The 20,017-nt window shown below is 42.7% G+C and overlaps 1 protein-coding gene across 2 annotated transcripts in view; it reads right to left on the reverse strand.

The window, feature by feature from the left end:
* Positions 1-1,943: 1,943 nt before the first annotated feature.
* Positions 1,944-20,017, reverse strand: part of man1a2 (mannosidase, alpha, class 1A, member 2) — a 130,692-nt gene continuing 112,618 nt past the window's right edge. For both annotated transcript variants that reach the window (XM_044017209.1, XM_044017214.1), the window contains exons 10-14: positions 14,429-14,544; positions 12,692-12,911; positions 10,888-11,060; positions 5,896-6,011; positions 1,944-3,753 (exon numbers count right to left, since the gene is read on the reverse strand). In XM_044017209.1, the coding sequence (XP_043873144.1) occupies positions 3,618-3,753; positions 5,896-6,011; positions 10,888-11,060; positions 12,692-12,911; positions 14,429-14,544 (761 nt within the window). In that variant the 3' untranslated portion in view covers positions 1,944-3,617. The remainder of the gene's footprint in view (positions 3,754-5,895; positions 6,012-10,887; positions 11,061-12,691; positions 12,912-14,428; positions 14,545-20,017) is intronic.

The raw sequence follows: 20,017 nt of genomic DNA on the forward strand, positions 1-20,017 counted from the left end.
AATCTATCAGTTGTACAGAATATATTCAGAAAAATTACAAAGTAAAAGTCAAATAAACACAAAGCTGCTGCTTTTAGTTTAGTTGCAGTTACATTTAAATAAAGTTCACACACATATATATATACATATATACATACATATAGATATATATGTATGCATGTGTGAGACTTGACAGTTTCAATATTTATATATGTTGCATATTTCCCACATTTCCCCTGTATTTGCAACACATTTGCATGCTTTTCAAAGTAAATAAATGGTTTCACATGTAAAGAATGTCAATAAACTATGTTTGTAGCGCCCTCTGTTGTTTATACACAAAGTCTAAATCTAGTACTGTGTTCATCAACTGTATATAAAGGTCAAAACATTACATTAATTCATTGTTTTTCTTTATAAAACAGTTAAAAAAACAACCTATTACCACATAAAAAAAGAGAACTCACTTTTTCGTAACATCTTTATTGACTTTGTCTCAAGTTTTAAACTTATTTACAGATACTTTAATTTCTTTTCTTTTTTTTCATTACTTCAGTAAAAATACAAATACAGAACACTCAATATTTCAAAAGCGCCGCCGTCGCCGCCGCTCCCAGTGAGCGACTTCGCGGCCGCCCCCCGCAGGTTTCTCCTCAGGCTTTGACCTCCTTTGTCTTTTCAGGGATTATTGATGATGATGATGATAATGTCGTCGGTGATGATGTCAGAGATCGAGGGGAGGGGACAAGCGCAGAAGAAGCAAACCTGTACTGCATCGGTCGACTGTTACCGACGGCTGCCACCACAGGTGAGAAGGCAGAAGATGGCGAAGATGATGATGATGATGATGAGTGGATGAAATGTTTACTTGTGAGGAAAAGGGAGGCGAAATATCGTCAAATCAAAGCCGATAAAACTGCGTCAATGAAAGTTTTCCCAGTTTCTTATTTAACTCCCGATTTATGATCACAATAAAGAGTAATATATGTATCCATGACAACCATTTTCTGCTTTTCCTGCTACAGATCTTTTCCACATTTCAACACGTCAACATCACACAGATTTAATCCATCAATATCAGATTTAATCCATCAATACCAGATCGATTTAATGCTCGAAAAGTCACTTTTCTGTCTCTGTCGTTTTAATTTCAGCACATTTGCAGGAAAAAAATGTGCAAATAAAAAAACACTGATCTTCCGTCTCGGTCTGCAATTAAAGATTATTTGCACGACCTGTTAATCTGCTGATTATTATCAAGTTGTTTGGTCCAAAAAAAAAAAAAAATCGACGTAAGTTTTAATGAAAATATTCACATTTAAGAAGTGGGAAAAATCAGAAAACTTGTTTTCTTTAGGTTTTTTTTTTTAAAAAACACACCAAAAAAAAGATTAATTGATTAATTTAGGTGTCGATTAATCAACGACGACGTCAAACAAAAGCTCTTTTATCACCACATCTGTTTGTGAAGCCCATTATTAACTCGACTGTCAGAGCAGGTGATTTTATTCTCTAAATAATGTTTTAAATCAACGCTGACTCACACAAAAGTAGAATAATAATAATAAAGAAAAGAGGGCAAACTGCAGTTCCCCTGATTTGTAAATAAATAAAAGTGTTGAAGGTGTAAGTTTTCACTTGCTCTTGGTTTGTGAATTTTCATTTCCCAGACATCACGTAAAAATGTGCCCTCTCCTGCTTAACTTTACTCGCTCATTGTTCTGCACGGAATCTCACGTCAGCGGCGCCAGAGACAGAGAGAGACACGGTGTCCACAGCATCGCCAGTTTGTCCCCTGGACCTGACGAGAGGACGTTTTTGTGTCTCGAGCTCCCGATGAAACCACACCAGACCAGAGTGGAATGAAAAGTCAAGACAGTTGCAGAGAAACTAAAGCGAGGACGTGCTTCACTTTGTCCCCAAACAGACTTTTAAATCAATAACCTTTGATTTTTGCTCCTGTATGAAAGTCACAGTGTGTTTTATTGTTTGTTTGTTTTTAAAAAGACCATCTTCACCCCAAATATATACAGTTTTTATTCTAATTTGATCATCAGACGGTGGATCGGAGAGTTCACGTCGGAGTCACTTGCCTCAAAGAAAATCAACGTCACTTATAACACGTTTTATGAGTAAACGAGCTGGAAAATATTGAATAAATTAAACAAACTGGTCAAATTGAATCCAACTCTTGACAAACCCGGCAGCGTCGTGATGATCTGAAGTGTATTTGCAGGTCCATTTAGTCTCCGTGAAAGTGTGAAACTCTGAAACTTGACAAGAAAATAACGGTTTCACACTTTCACATCAACCTGAGAGTGAAGCTTTTTTTTGTTTTTAGATGTTTTATGAGCGACAGGTTGAAAGAAAACGCAGGAGGAGAGGAGAGAAAGAAAGAAAGGATGATGATGATGATGATGATGATGAAAGTGACAGCAGGTTTTTAGTTAACGACGCCGACAGCGAGCGAGCGAGGCGGTGACTCGAGGCCAAACAGAGGAAATGTGGCAGTGAGTGGACGTCTTCATTTATTCAGCTCCTCTAATACTTTCCTTCCAAAGTGCACGTACAAATGACTTACAGCAGGGGGGGCTGTTTCACACACAAGTGTGTGTCTGTGTGTGTGTAGCTGGGGTGCCAGCCTCATGATCTGAAACCATGTGAAGAGTGATTTATGTAAAAAAAGGCGACGGCAGAGATGAGAGGAGCGGCGATAAGCTGGAGAGGAACTCTCTCTGTGATCGTTTGATAAGAAAAAATGTGGAGGACAGAGATTAAAGAAGAAGAAGAAGAAGAAGAAGCAGCAGCAGCAGCAGCAGAATGTTTCAGGGCGACGACGAGGCCGGCTCTTCTCCTCCCGCTGCTCTTTCTGTTCCACGTAAAATGGTCCACACTTTCATACGCTTTATTTTGAAAAAACAAAAAGGGAGGATTTGAGGAGGTGAATGAATGAATGAATGAATGCCACAACCTGCTGCTGCTCAGAGTTCCAGGTTCAAGTTCATCTGATGAAGATTCAACAGGAAGTAGGGGGGGGAAACTGGGGTTGTTTTTTTTGTTGTTGTTTTTTTTCAACCCGGTGTCCCCATCTGGGATTTATCCAAAGCAAAGAAAAGAGAAGAAACAACAGACCGTGTGAAGTCCTCGTGTCCGTCTGTCTGTCTGTCTGTCTGCAGGAAAAACAACAACAACACCCTCCTCCTCCTCCTCCTTCTTCTTAAGCATCAGTGTCAAAAACGACCACTTCATGGAAATCCTCGCAGTCTCTGTACGAGACGAGAAGTTTGGTCAAAAATAAAACACTAAAAATAAACGGTAAAAGAAAAAAAAATCATCCAGCCGCCGCCACTTTCACGCTCTCTCTTAGTTTTTCGTCCTTCAGAGAAAGAGAGTCCCGACTCAGAGGACAGAGACGGAGACAGTGTCCTCTCCGCTCTCTCGATGTCCATGTCCAAAAGCGGCGGAGAGTCGATCACAATGTTTGTTTGTCCAGTGTTGATGGGCGGGGTCTTTTTTTTATTTTTTTTATATTTAAAGGTTTGGGGGGGGGGAGGGGGGGCGGCGCCCCCCACAGGTGCTGTAGCGCAGGCAGAGGGTTCCGTGTGTGTGTGTATGTGTGTGTGTGTGTGTGCGTCTCTCTACCGCTGAGCCGGCTCGCTGCCCGGCAGCGTGATGTTGCCCAGGTGCAGGACGGGCAGCGGGTGAGCCTCCGTGTTGAAGACCCAGGTCTCCAACGGCAACAGGTCGTCACTGGAGAACAACAGGTACAGATACCTGAGGGGGGGAGGAGGGGGGAGGAAGCACACAGAGGTAAGAGCGTCAGCTGAAAGTATTTTCATGATCGATTAATCAGTCGTTTGGTCCATTGTTTTTAGACTTTCGACAGTGTTTTATTGTGTGTTCTGAGGTCTATGAGGTCACACGTTTTTATATTGTATTTGTTTTATTTATCTCTGTCGTACAGCACTCTGTTTCAGCTGTTGTTGTTTTCAAAGTGCGTCATAAATGAAGTTAGATTGGATAAAATATGTTAAATCAGTTCTTCCCAAACGTGGAAATGACGATGTCCTCAAATGTCTCGTTTCGTCCACAAACCAAAAGGATTGATGATTGTCTTTTTATTCACACACGCAGTTTCCGCGTACGCTTAGCTGAACACGCCAGTAGGAGGCGCCATCATGGCGTCAGGCTGGAAACAGACGCTAGAGGAAGTGTAGACGTCGACTTCTCTCTCAGATGACTCCATTTACGGTGCGCTGTGAGAGATTATCGGGGAATAACCGATCAAAAATGATCAATAACACGTTGCTAAGGCAGCTTTACATAGTGATTCCAGTCACTAGTGGGTGTTTGGAGCAGCAGTCGCGTGTCTACAGCAGCAAAAACAGAGTAAATCACGTGAAGAGAAGTCCAAGTGTGTGGGAGAAGCTTAAAAATGACACACATTCAAATGTCACCGTCTCGGTGGCAGGTGACCTTTCTGCACCAAAGACAAATTTTACTGGCATTTGACGCTTTGAGGGCGTCAATCGCACGACCATTAACGTGAAATATGACGGCGTGGAAACAGAGGAGCAGACAGCGGAGCTCAGTGTGATCGCTCTTCATGATCCTCTCTGACCCGGCACACACACACACACACACACACCTGTTAATTCAGCACGGTTTTTACATATTGTGCAGAGCCAGCAGGGGGAGTCAGAGAGCCACAGCCTGCGACTGTTCATCCCTCAGTGGTGATGATCACGATGATAACAATGTACCACAGAGAGCTGCGTCAGTCATCCTTTAAAAAAAACCAAAATACCTGCTGCAACACAAGCGGTCGCTAATGGACAGGCATTAGCAGCAGATGCCAGAGCGTTAACCTGTTATTACAGAGAGCACAGAAGTGATCGCGGGTTTAAAACGGTTTAAAAACACTGGAACCGTTCTGTTTAAGGGAGTTTTAACAAGAAATGATGAACTGTTTGAATAGAACGACAATGTTTGTTATGGTCTGGAGCAGCGTTGCTATAGCAGCAGCATCCAGGATGATGCACGAGCACACAATAGTGTCATTTCACTTTAAAGCACTTTAAACGCGAGTGCTCTAATTAACGTTCATCGCACAAAGCCATGAGTGAGTGATGTCTGTGGCATCTGATTTTCAAAATAAAAGTCATTTTGGCTTTATAAGAGTGATGTTTTTTATAAAGCACATCTTAAAATGTGTTTTATTGTTAAAAAAAACCACAACAACAAGAGAAAGGTTGTTGTTTTCCAGAGGATGCGTACACGAAAATGTGGATTTGATAAGTGAATATCACTTTCAGAACCCGTGCGGTCGCTCGCTTCGTCCGGCAGTTACGACACAGCGGCAATCGCAAACGCAAAAATTCAACACAAAGTGATTACACAGAATTACTGCAGCGCTCGTGTCACTCAGCTCTCACGCTCGACTCCCACGAGAGTTGTCGCAGAAAGACGAGGCAGCAAACGCCCGCGAGCGAGAGAGCGAGCGAGTGAGTCTGCCAAGAAATTCCCAGGAAGGATTTTTATTTACTTTTTAAAAAAAAAATAAAAAATCATAGCTGAAGATGCAGTGAATTCTACAGCTGTCCCTGTTTGTGTTGGAGCCAGAGAACGTGAACACGAGGAGTTCCTACAGCTTGTAGAGTTCTGGCTCCTGATCGGATCAAGTGTTGCCGTCGCTTTGTCAAGCTCATGTGACCTGGCGACACGGCTTTGACTCGCGTTTTCACCAAAAATGAATAACAACAGCGACTACGTTAAACTCTAAAGAAAACGGAGCTCTGTGACTGTACTTTCATCTAATTTATGAAGAAATAATGTGACAATTAACCTCCACCTCCACAAAAATAGCTGCATAAATCACTTAAGCACAGATAAGGAGGCGGTTCAGCGGACGCTTACTTGAGCGTCTCGGCCAGGAAGAAGCTCTGCTGGACGTCGTCGTAGGTCGGGTTGGAGGAGTAGACGTCCTTCACCCCCGAGAAACCCCCGCTCACCCTGCAGTACTTATCGATGGCCTGAAGGAGACAGAGGGAAGGAAGGAAGGAGGGAAGGGGGGGTTACAAAAGAGCACAATTTTAATGAGCGCACAAAAGCGTGCGCTAATTAATTTCTTTGCTTGCGAGAGATTAGGAGCGAGTCCCGGGGACACATGGACGAGCAGCTGTATGAAAATATTCCTCAATAATTTGTGTTCCATATAAGACGAGAGAAACACAGCCTGCTGATGTCAAAGGAACAGGAAAATAATATTGATTTATTTCAAATGTGGGACGTCTACCTTTGTAAACACGTCAGTTTTCATTTAAACTGCGTAAATATTCATCTATAAATGCACCTGTCAATCACAGGACTGGCCTCAAACAGGCTCCACAAGGACCATGTTCACAATTTAGGAATCTGTTGATTATCTTAAAATTTAAGTGTTGAAAAACGTCTGATTTTCCCGTAAATGAAGGCAAACTTTGTGTTTTTGATCGCTCTAGAAGCAAAAAATAAAATGCTTCATATAATTGTTACAGTCCAGTAGTTAAAAATCTTAATGTGTTTATACTTGATCTGGTTTTAAATCTAAAACACAGAAGCTTGACTTTAAATCACTAATCTGATTAAAATCATAACAAACAAAAGCGACAGCACGTTGTATTGAAGGAGGACTGAAATCAGACATTCAAATTCCTCAGAAAAACGGCTAATTCTCGAGAAATCTTTTCACAGCGAGCAGAGTCGCCCCCTGGTGGCTATTTGATACTTTTGTCCTCCTTCACCAGGCTTAACTTTTTAAAGACAACATTTTCTTTTACAATCTACGGTAACAACTGTCGACACATGACAGCAACCTTTCTTTCCTCACTTCCTTCTCTTCTTCCTTTCTTCACTTCCTCCCTTTTTACTTTTCCCTTTCCTCACTTCCTTTTCTTCCTCACTTCTTACTTTCTTCACTTCCCTCTAGTCATCACCTCTTTTTCTTCCTTTTCTCACTTCCTTCTCTTCTTTCTTTCCTCCCTCCCGTCTCTTCCTCACGTCTTCACTTCCTTTCCTCCCTCCCGTCTCTCCTCTCGTCTTCACTTCCTTTCCCTCCCTCCGCTTCTTCTCCTCCCTCTCGCTTCACTCTCACTTCCCTCCCTCCTCCGTCTCTTCCCTTCACTTCCTTTCCTCCCTCATCTTCACTCCCTTTCCTCCCTCCCGTCCTTCCCTCTTCACTTCCTCCCTTCCCTCCTCTTCGCCTCTTCACTTCCCTTTCCTCCCCTCCCGTCTTCCTCACGTCCTTCACGTTCACTTCCTTTCCTCCCTCCCGTCTCTTCCTCCCGTCTTCACTTCCTTTCCACGCTCCCGTCTCTTCCTCTGAAACAAAGTGATTTCCTCTTACAGGCAGTTGCTCGCGCACAGAGACACTGATCTTGCGTGGAGGTGACGAGTTCGCCGACTTCACTCCATCAGCGTCTCACTCGTCTCACAGCGAGAGAAAAAACAAAAGTGTTCTGAGTGTTTTCACAGAGACGAACTGAAGCGGAGAGGAAAACCACTGTCACACGAATCGGTGACAAACAGCTGATTCTGAACAAACTGTGAGTAATGAAACGTAAATACAACAGCGCGTGTTTGTACACCTCTGTAACACACACACAAATAACATGCAGTGACACACAAACATTAAACAGAAGCAGCACCTGGCATACGATTTGTCCTTTACATCGGTTATGTATATATTCAGCCTATGTCATATTAAATAATGCAACAGTGGCACTGGCCCTCTTTAGTGCCTCACACACACACACACACACACACACACACACACACACTTGTGTCTGCACTTACTCCCGCTTAGAAAAACAAAGAAGAGCGAAGTTTCACTGTCAAGAAAAGACGGAGGAAGCCGACAGGAAGATTGGCAGGAAAAAGAGGGAGAATATGAAAAGTGAGACTCAGACTCTTTTCCACTGGCACACAGAAGACGAGCTCTTTAATCCACAGCACGGTTTCTGCCATAAAAAGAAGACCTTCGACTCGGTCAAAACCTATTAAATCAATCAGCGGCATTTCCTCGTCAAAATAAAAGCTGTCCAAACATCCTTAAAGGCTGCGGAGCGGAACACAAACAAAACGTCCGTTAAGATTTCAAATCGCTGTCAAATTAGCAAACTGGAGCTAACGATGATTTTCATTATCGCTGTCATCTGTTGAGTACTTTCTCGATGAATCGAGTCATCGTTTTTGGTCCAGAAAATGTCAGAAAATGTTGATCAGAGTTTGTCAAACCTGGAGAGGATGACTTCATGATTCAGTTTTAATGATTTCTTTGTTACATGGAGCAAAGAAACCGGAAAATATTCACATTTACGAAGCTGAAACGATCAGAAATTAAAAATAAAAAATAAAAAAATCGATTACCAAAGTAGTTGACGATTCATTTAATAATCCATCACTGGAGTGATTGCGACCGCCCCAGTGTATACACACGAACGCCTGCTCAGTCAAAGTCGTCAGGTCTGATAGTTTTGCTTGTTTTCAGTTAAAGGCGACATAGAACGCTTGTATCACACATATATGTTAGTTATGGAGGTCTACTTACATATATTAACTTGTTTTCATGGTTAAAAACCTCCTAATCGCTGCAAACGAGCCGATCAAAATATCTCCTCACTGACGCTCTGGTCAGCCGCGCTGTTTCAGACCAAAACCACACCTCCAGAACGTGGACTGTGTTGTGATTGGCCAGCCAACGAGAGCTTTCCCACTGTCCTGTGATTGGCCAGGTACCTGGAAGTGATGTAATAGATAGGCCAGCTCTCAGATACACAGCTCCCCCTCTGGCACGGTGGATGCTCTGCATCTCAGCAGCTACGACGAGAGTAGTTCTTCTTCTTCTTCTGCGGTTGAATGTACGCAACCGGATGTGCCCGGACTAGTGCCCGCACCAGGAGGCGCTACGGTGGTGAGAGGAGTGGTGAGGTTTACTGATGACGACATCAAATTAAGGAAGTGCCGATCCGCTTCGCAGAGCCCAGGAAAACAATACAACACTATTTTCTCAGCAGTGGCTGAACTGTTTGTTCTGAAACTTTAGGGTTTCATAAACGAGGTAATGACGCAGATACACACACACAAACGCAGCGTTAATTGGAGCTTCCGGTCTATGTCGCCTTTAAATATCACGGCATACAAGGAGACTAAACCAAGGCCGAACACGGACATAAATCTAACAAAAGGGACGTACTACAGCTTTAAATTGGGTGTTTCAAATGCTCTATGCCAGTGGTCAGCAAGTGGGGACCCGTGGACCAAACCTGGCCCACCAGCATTAATACCTGGCCCGCTAGATGAATCAAAAAATCTGATTTTTTTTTTGTATATGTATATTTATATAAATATATATATATATATATATATATATATATATATTTGTTTTCTTTCAAATATTGGAAAAATGGTCAAAAAGAACTCACTCTTTGAACATTTTTTGGACAATTCCACAGCCATAAAATCAAAATAAACCCAGGCGGCCTGACTATCATGATGTCATAAGAGGGTTAAGAACATGCATTGATTCACTGCACTGACGCAAATCCACACACGCGGCATTGAACACGCACCGTTTCATCTGTATTCAGGGGCGTGAATAAAGATAATTCTCCTCTTTTTTTCCCACTAAAGTATGACACACACAACACAGCTGCCTTTGTGGGTTAGAAATCACTGAGCTTGACACGAGAATGAACCTGCCACTGTTTCCTGCCGCAACGACTCTTTCATTATGTCTGTGATTAGAAACTCGAGTGCTTTACATGAGCGGGCGCCGATGCCACAAAAGCAACGGTGAACTTTCCTCACACAGAGACAACTGTACTTTCCAAAACCTCTTCACCTCCATCATCGACAAAGAGAATCTATTCATTTGATCGCGGTAAATGAAACAAATTCACAATGTTAGCTGGTGGCTGCCTTCAGATGCTGCCGCCCTCCTCCTCCTCCCATGAAAGGATAAGAGGTAAAGAGTGAATGAGTGACTTCTTTTTTTAAATACAGAACATGGACAAAGCTTGAGCAGAGGTCCTTCACAATTACAGAAGCAAACATGAGTATTTAATGAAGCTGAAATTTGCTTGTCATCTGTTCATCAGTCGCTCTTCGTCCTTTCCTGCACTTTCATTTCATTTGCAAATAAATATGATACAAAAAAACTCTCCTAAATACAGTCGTCATGACACAAGAATCGAGCCGAAAAATGAACGAACTGTAGATTTTGTTAAAAAGACTTAATAAAAATTCCTGAAAACTGCGTTAATGTTGCGTTAATCTCCAACATTTACCAGGGAAATGTCCAAAATGTCAACATTTAACAGAGTCTGGTGCTAAAAGTTAGGATCACGACCCGTTCAGTGGTATTTCAGTTCAGTGACTCATGCAGGAAGTTCTGGACGATGATGATCTAATGATTCAGTTACACCCAAAACATGCGTATAAAACTACATCAGGGCAGTTTTCGCACAGCCGAGCCATGATGACTCCGCCCACAGGGCTGTTGGTTATTATTCTCGATCAATCGAGTAGTTGTTCGGTCCATAAAATGTCAGAAAATGTTGATGAGTGTTTCTCAAACCTGGAAAGGACAACGTTCTCAAATGTCTCGTCCCAAAAAATCAGTTTGAATGATTCATTTGTTATGTGGAGCAAAGAAACCAAGGAAATATTCACATTTAAGAAGCTGAAAAATCAGAAAACTTGCGTTAATTCCTTAAAAAACACTCAGAACTTCCATCTATCAAAGCCTGAATGAGTGAGTTCCTTAAGTCTTCACATAATCCTGCCGGGTATTTCTCACTGTACAAAGTAAATAAAGACTAAAAATACACAAACAGTTCAATTACTGGTGTCATAATGATGAGAGTTTACCTGCGCTGCCTCCCAGCCCCACTTCCTGTACTTGGGATCGTGAGTGAACCTCCACATGTACCAGTACGTCTCGATGACCTCCGGCCGCAGGATGTAGTACTTTTCATTCTGCCGCACGGCCACCGCCTCCAGGCCGCTGTCGAACTTAAAGGCCTCCGGGCCGAGCTTCAGCACTGAGGTGAGGAAGAGGAGGAAAGAAGAGAAGAGGAGGAACAAAGGGAAGGAGGAAATTATTCTTAGCTCGTTTGTCCCAATGCTGCTTTTAAATAAAGATCAGACTTTAAATGAAATAGTGACAGTGTGTGTGTGTGTGTGTGTGTGTGTGTGTGTGTGTGTGTGTAGGCAATAAAAACCTTCATCCCATTGATTTTACAGGTTTTTCATGGTTTTTTGCTGCCAAAGAAAATTAATGAGAAGCTGACAAAGTGCTGACAGCTTTTCTGAAAGAATTAAGACATTCTCTCACACACACACACACACACATTCTCGTACAGCATTCTAAATGAGGACACCCACATTGACATAATGCATTTTCTTTACCTTTAATAGAACCTTAACTGTCACGAACATAATAACAAACCTAAAATCAGGTCTTAACCCTTGAAAAATACCCTTAAAGTTGTAAGGACAAGCCAAAATGTCCACAAAGACACAAATGTACACACACACACACACACCTGACCGTGTGTTTTTTTCTTTTTTTAAAAAAATCTAACTCCCAGCCACCTTCACCGGTAACTTCTCCATTCCTCCCACCCCTAGCACCCTCCTCCCTTTCCTTTGCACCCTTTCTCCATCTATATCCGTTGCCATGGCAACTTCTACTCTCTCTGTCAGAGCAAGCTCACGACTTCTAGGCTACACACACACACACACACAGTGGTAATAAAACACACACTCTCTACTGTTTCTTTGCCGTGAACTTTTGATGCATATTGGAAAACATCCCAGGTGGGTATTTGAAGGTCACTGCTGAATAGATAACATATTTTATGATTTGTGCGACTGGGAAATATAGATCCACACGTCTCTGAAAAAAACAAACTATGAATCCTCATGACCCTAAAGGGCAGCTCCGTCTCTTTTTAAACATCCATATTTAAGTAACCATCACTTACTTTCACTGTCAACTGATCTATTTTCATACTGGAAATGCAGCAACTCCCAAACCTCAACTTGACAAAGTTAAAAACCAAAATATACAGTTTACTGTCATAGACGAGCAAAGAAACGAGAATATATTCACATTTAAGAAGCATATAAAACCAAAAGACTAAACCTAATTCATCTATTAGAGCTGTGACTTTGTAAGCAAAATCCAAATATCCTTTGGAACTTTGGGGGAGGTGGTACGTTCAAAGTCTAACCTTAAAAACCCATTTAAGTTAAACATATACAGCCTCGTGACGCATCACACCGTCTGAAGTGATTACCGTGTCATCCAGCAGTGGGCGCTGTCAACGTAGCTTGGCCTAAAATCTACATTAAATTTATTTTTGGTCTAAAAATAAGACAGAAAAAACTGCTGACTCAAGGTTAGCTTAGCAGTTGGCTTGTGACGAGTCATCACAGAGTAGCGGTGAGACACGTGACTAATTAAAGGCGTAAAAAGTAATGTTGTCAGAGTATCTTCGAAAGAATAGCGTGTGGCGTGAGCATGATTTTAGGAAAACGTTTTTATCAAAATCATCAGGGATTATTTAAAAAAAAATAAAAAAGAGACAATATTCACATTTAAGAAGCTGGAAAAAAAATCCGAAAACTGAATACTGGCTGCTGGGAAGCTAAATGTGCGTTTCCTCACCCGTCCTGTCGTACGACTCGTGGCAGGTGTGCGCGATCTCGGCTCCCAGCTGCAGGTAATGTCCGGCCTTGTCGTCGGGCGAGCCGTCGGCGCCCAGCGCAAACATGCCGCCGGCAAAACAGGCCAGGTGGCCCATCTTCCTCTCCAGGTGGCCGTTTTTCCACTCGCCGATGAACGTCAGGCCGCTGTTGGACTTGCGTATCAGGTGCCGCTCGATGGCCTGGAGGAGGAGGAGGAGGAGGAGGAGGGAGTGGATGTGTTTGGACAAAAACAATGGAAATAAGCAGTGAGAGAGAGTTTGCAGGTGGAATAGTAATAAGCATGCATTTGTATGCTGTCCCCTACGTGACGATGCATGAAGAGGGGGTAAAAACGTACGTGTTTGCGGGAGAATGTGGACGTTTGAGGAGATAAGTTCACAGACGGGTTAATGACGGCGTTTGTGTTTTATAGTGAGTGTGTGTGTGTGTGTGTGTGTGTGTGTGTAGGTAAGGAGGAGAGGAACAAACAAAGTGGTGAGAGATGAATTTAAAATCCAGTCACATCCTTCACACGGCAGCATCTGCTCTGCTCACTCTGACGCTGAGTGATTGACAGGTATCTTCATCACCTGTGCGCAGACCACCGTCGTCTGCCTCCTGCCAAAGATATTCTTACCTTTTTTTTTTTTTTCTTAAAGGAAACAACACGAGGCTATCACACTCTCTTTTTGAAAAATAAATAAATAAATAAATATGGGCACCAGAAAACCATCAATGCAACGGTTGACCTTCATGTCTTCGTGTCGAGCATGAGTGACAATCACAATTAGAGCTGTTGCTTCTCTTGTGAATGGATGAGCGGGGATTACAGATGTGAAACTGGTGAGTTTGCTGCTCCCAGATCGACTGCACGTCTTTAATAAAGGGAAACTATTCATTATCCAGACACAAGGTCTGACATTAGAAGGTGTGATGACGGCTGACTGACGTCCTGTCTCATTTTTCAAGCCGCATTATATAAATAAACAATGCTGGTATTTACAGCACAACAAGATTATTCAAGATATGCCGGTAGATTGACAGAAGACGTGCAAATTATTGTTTGGAAATTTTACATTTGACATTTTATGGCTTCAAAAATAAAATCCCAATGTCGGATCACATTTTTGAGGCACTAAACGTTGGTGAAAATGGAGGGAAAATTGGCACGCAAGTCAGAACTGGCAATAAAGTTTATAAAATAAAGGAAATGTGTAAAAAGTGGTGCAAAATGGCTCAGCAGAGCCCCCAAAGGTGAAACCCGGTACGACGAAACTGAAACTGAGTTGCACCAAATGTCATGAAACTTGGTAGAAACATGCGACAGCTCAAGACAAACAAAAAAAATCTATACGTACCAACGTAAAAGAAAAAACACGTCCATTTTTACTAGACACATCAAAGAGGAAAAGTAAGCAAAGGGAATCCCAACGGAATTTCGGCGAATTTCGACCGACGAAACAGGAAGTTCACCGTAACTTTGCCATACATTGACCGATCTGCTCAAAACGTCACACGTGACACAAGAGACTCAGCACATTAAAACTGAGTCGTGGGCCTAGCGCCACCTGCTTGCAGTCAGCGTCTTTAGGTTTATAAATGAGCTTTAATAGTAAAAAAAGACGACATATGTCAACGGCCTGTGTTAAGACAGCAATAACGTGTCTTCTTTGCGCTGTCAGGAGGAAGTGTCTGCAGATTTCCGATCGGACCGTACCTCTATGGCGTCGTCGTACGTCTTGCGAGCCTCCGTATCAGTCTTGTCCGACATGAGCCACGCCTTCAGCAGGTATTCGTAGAAACTGTCCCCAAGTCCTCCCACTGAGGTGTGATCTAAAGAGAGAGAGACAAACAAACAGATTTAAGGGGAGAATAAATAAACAGCATGAAGAGGCACCAAGCGAGAGAGTGTGACACAAACAAGAGAAGGGGGAAAAACTGTGAAACACAGAAAAACGAGGAGGCCAAGGTAAATTATTCATTTTTCGACTTTGCCTCAAAGTCCTTGGCAGAGTACAACATATGGCATGGAAAGCATCTATTCAAGCCCTGGGTGTTTTCTCCCACACACACACACTCTACAACCACAATATATTGGCAGCATATTTCCTCCCTCTTCCTGGTTTGTTTATCCTTTTCCCCGATGTGCTCACATTTCAATATCCCCAGTCGTCCTCTTGGAGATTTACACAGCTTTCATGCTCCGTCCTCATTTGCAGGACATCACACAACCAGGACGAGACACTGGCCGGCACTCACACACACACACACACAGAAGTTTTCTACAGAGGGTTTAAAGTCGAGTAAAGTCCTTCTTGAGTTTTTTGGCAAATTTCATCAAAATATGCATTATTGCGTTATGAATTTCATTTTCTCAGCACACGTACAACATAAATGTTCTCTGAAAATCACTAAAAAAACAAGATCTAGTTGAACATTTCTTGTGTTTATAACTTTTACCAAGGAACTAAATGGTGAATTTCTCAAGCAATAATGCAAATCCTGACTTTAATGTTTCCTAGAGTTTCCAAAATCTCAATCTTGTTTCAAGAAATAGACTTAACTTGTATTGCGATAACAAATCTGCTTTATTGAAAACTGCATGGTCAACATGCCCAACTCATGATGCACAGCACACTGCGGCTGTGTTTCTTACGCTGCCTAATACGAGTCAGGAATGCTCACTTCAAGACATTTAAGTCGTTATTTCTAATCTAATTTCAAACAAGGTGCTACATTTGAGGGGAAAATATTATTTCTGAGCATCGCTGTTCCACAATCACCTCCCACACTATTTCAACTCAGCATCTGCCCACACATGATCCTCGAGTCCTCGCTCAAATCACTGCCAATCCATGGAAACACAGAGGTCACGGAGGGAGCGCGTCAATAAAAGCAGGCTTCAGAAGTGACACACACAAACACACAGAGGTCAAAGGTTCAGGCCGCACAGGTGATAATAACAACATCTATGTGTTATCCAGGTACCCACACTAATTTGTACAGACAACAAACCGTTTAATTCTAATTCTGCGCGGTAGCTCCAGACAGCGTGTAGAGTCAATGTGGCCGAGAACGAAATGTAATCCCCCATAATTCATTACCGATTTTACTTACTGGAGAGTAAAGAAAATAATTAAAAATGGATAAAAGTGCAAATATATTTAATTCATTTTTTTTGGAGGAGGGGGGGGCGGGTACATCTTGACGCTGACGTTGTATTAATTGTCAGCAATTTCCTCGCTTGAAAACACAAACGAGTCAATGAAAGGTTTTGTAAACAGGATTAAAACTGAAGACATTTTCCTGCATCAGAGCCAGAAGAAGAAAAGCTGCCACAAGTGGCAAAAATTTAGGAAAATCCTTTTGCTCTTGGCTTCTCCATCTCTTGGCATTTGCCACAACAGATCACCAGCTTTTTCAATGATTTGGCAGAGATCTGCCGCATGACCTTCCTCAAGCAACCCAGGGCCTTGACTTGATGGGAAATGGAGATAGTTCCATCTCCAGATCAAGAGATCAAGGCGATAAATATAAAATATTATGATTTAATACTGTATGTTGTATGGGTCGCATCCAATGTCTACGTCAAATGCGATATTAAAAAGCCTCGACAGACTCGTGTTTTGACATATTATGTGAAGCCATTCTTGACACTTGAATGCAGTAATGTGTACATGAAGACGTACACATTTGGAGCCCTGTCCATCTTTTGGATCCACATACTGTATGTGTTTAAGCCAGGCAGGTTTTCTCAAGCATCAACTACATACAATGCGGTTAGGTTATTAGGACTGTAGCTGCGCGGGTGAATGATTGTTAAGTCTCTGTACGTCAGCTCTGTGACAGACCGGCGACCTGTGAACGGTGCACCCTGCCTCTTGTCCAATGTCACCTGTGATTGGCCGCCGCTCCCTCTGAAAGTCTCAAAAGGATAAGTGGCGCGGATAATGGATGGATAAGATTCATCGGGTTGCGCCCCGCGAAATTCATCTCCCAGGGTCGGAACGGCGCTTGTGTCGCAGTGTTCTGAGTCATCTGATAGAGAGCGCTCAGCGCTAACAACCTTTACTGTTGTGTGATAGCAACCAGGCACTCCATCACGGCGGCACACCTGCTCAGACACGCAAGGTTCTCCCTGGCCAACGTCACTGCCATGATTGTCCTGCTGACCAGATGTGGCTCGCTGTGACGACTCGCTCTCACCCCGCAGTGAAAGAGCTGGAACGTTGCCATTTCCACTCGAGTTAAGCTCTGCCTTGTACTGCACTTAGAGAACAGGACTTGTATTACAAGCGAGAAGCGCTCGGAGCGATGTACTGCAGAACGACCTGACTACTTTGAGAGGGATGTTGATGAAATTTAAATCGGGTTCCTCTTTCTGTTCTTTCTTTCTTTTTTTTTTATTGCTCACTGCACAGTATGTACGTGTTTAAACGGCTGCTGTTGGGGGCAAATGTTCTACCACCTTCAGCTTCACATGACATCATTGGTTTTCATTAAAAGACAATACAGTTTAAAGCTGCAGAGAGTAGCGTGTAGTCCACGCGGAAACGGCTACTAACGCAAACTATTATTAGCTCGTATTATGAGCTCATTTGACGATGGTCTGACTGGAACACACACGTTTATTTTTAAATCTGACACATGACACTTACAAGATTTCACTCTGTTTCACGGATATTTCATTTTAGTGGAGTGGAAATTAGGTGACGAATAGAGGGGGGGGTTGACAAAGTGTTAGTGTAGTGTAAGTGTGAGTTAGTTACAGAGTAGGAGGTGTGTGTGTGTGTGTGTGTTCTTGTATTTCTTAACTCTTTGGGAGCCTTTCTGGCATAAACACTGGCCTCGTCAGGAGCAGTGGTTTGGTCCTCATGGAGACTACAAACCTGGTCCGAATGAAGCAGAACCTCATTTCTGAGGAACTACTTGGGCCTACTTAAGGCTAGGATTTGGACAGGATTTCTGCATGTGTGCATTATACCACCAACTCCTTGACCTCCTAGTATTTCTATGGCTGTAGAATACAGCCATAAAAATCTAAATAAATCCTGGTCATAAGAGGGTTAAGGTTAAGGACACGGTTTTAGGTAGGGTGTTCAAATGAATGGAAGTCTAATGGATAATAATACGAGAGTGTGTGTGTTTGTGTGTTAATAAGGCTGTCAATCACAGTTGGATCTCATTAAGACAGAGGGGCTCAGCCTCATCCCTCATTAGTCTGCTTGAACTACTGTCTAAACACCTACAAACCGCAATAAGGAACACAGGGTGATAAATATCTGTTGACACAAGCTTCAACAGTTACAAACGCGCTACACACTGATACACATTTACATACATTTCCAAACTGAATACACATTTCTCAGATCTTAAGTATTCCAGCACAAACGCCATCTTCGTAACACCCATCCCCCCCGCTAACACAGCTGGGTTTCATCCACATAAATTTGACTATTTCAACCATTTATAGTCGGTTAAAAAGTCAGCAAAGTGACGGTTGTTTACTCGCCACAGCAGCTCAGGTCACAGACAGATTTAAGGTGGCAGCGGCTTTGTGATAGCGCCGCAATATCAGCGCACATAAATCTAAAGTGAGTCGTCCTCACAGCCCCACTCGCTAGTGCAGTCTAAATGGCTCTGTAATGAATTCAAATGGATGTGTCCCCGTTTGACTCAGCAGCAGTCACAACATACACGTTTCCAACAACCGTGAGTTATAAACACCGAGGCTGCAATTTCCGGCCCTTCTGAAACTGTGACTATGACGACGTGGTGTCACAACGACGCTTCGAGCGGCTACTAGATGATGTTTGTCATGTAGATTATTGGTTACAAAGACATATTTAACAGCAGTAATGAAAAATATCTCATTCAGGGGCCGCTCTTTACTGAGAATACGTCATCAGCAAAACCTGTGGCGGTTGTGGCCTTTGGCAAAAGCTGAACTGAGCAGAGGAACATAGGAGAGCTACAGGTAGGCATGAACTACCACATACTTTCTTTTCTTTTCCTTTGAGCTTCTGCCTCTCTAGGGGTCGCCACAGTGGATCATCTGCTTCAGTGATCCGCATATTTGATTTGGCAGAGATTTAGTACTAGGAGTACACTCGATGATTCCCCCTGTGGCTGGGGTCAATTTAGAGAATCCAATCAACCCAATAAATGGGAAGCAACGGGGACTGGGTAACTGGGTAAACGTGACCTATCATGATGAATTTCTACTTCAGTTATTAGCCACCATTCTAGGCCAACCAGGATAGATTGATCCACCCATTGGTGCTTCTTTGCGAAGGACAGATTGCTCATGTTTGACAGAACAGGCTACTACAATTGTTCCTACTGTAGAATGCAACCTCTGAAGGATACATCTCCTTTACCAGGACATTTATAGCTACCAAGACACCCAAGTTCTGCCTCTCCTCACAAATTGTTAACCACTTTATCCTCCACATGAAAGAGGATAAAGTGGCGCCAATCCCAGTGGACGTGGGGCAAAAAGGTGGGGTACACCCTGGGTAGCTTACCAGTACCCCAGATGGTAAACGTACAGACAAACACTAACACCTATGTTCAATTTAGAGTATTCAGTTTATCCGTTTATGTGGAGAAAAGATGGAGAGAACATGCAAACTCCACACAGAAGTTCTCTCAGTCGAACCGGCTACCTACTCCGCCTTGTGACCCTAGAATCTAAGATTCTAAAATCTAAATTTCCATCTTTTGTCCACTGCTTTATCCTCCACGTGAGGGTCGTGTGGAGCCCATGACAGGGCAAATATATGGAGACAAACAACCATTCATTCACACACTCCCTTCCATACCTACGGGCAATTTAGAGTGTCCAATTAGACCGTATCCACAAGGAAATAGAAGAAAATATAAACCTCTGAAGGATACATCTCCTGAACTTTTCCTGGACATTTATAGCTACCAAGACAACCAAGTTCTGCCTCTCCTCACAAACTGTTAAGCACTTTATCCTCCACGTGAAGGAGAATAAAGTGACACCAGTCTCAGCGGACATCGGGCAAAAAAGTGGGGTGCCATCCTGGCCACGGGATATATTGCTCGGGCTGGACACTGCGCCAAAAGACGGTATACACGCCACAATGTATATAACTGACACACTGGAAAAAAAGTGAAATAAAGAATGAAAATAACAGTTATCATAAAGCAAACAACAGTGTTGAACATTTCCAAAAGAGCTACTACTGACAAATCTAGTGACTTTCTGGCATAACCCTGAGGAAATCGCTAATTCTGCCACAAAAACAGTGAACCATATGTTACTGAGCTAAACACT

This window comes from Solea senegalensis, linkage group LG2 (genome assembly GCF_019176455.1).
Source record: "Solea senegalensis isolate Sse05_10M linkage group LG2, IFAPA_SoseM_1, whole genome shotgun sequence".
Taxonomy (NCBI): Eukaryota; Metazoa; Chordata; class Actinopteri; order Pleuronectiformes; family Soleidae; genus Solea; species Solea senegalensis.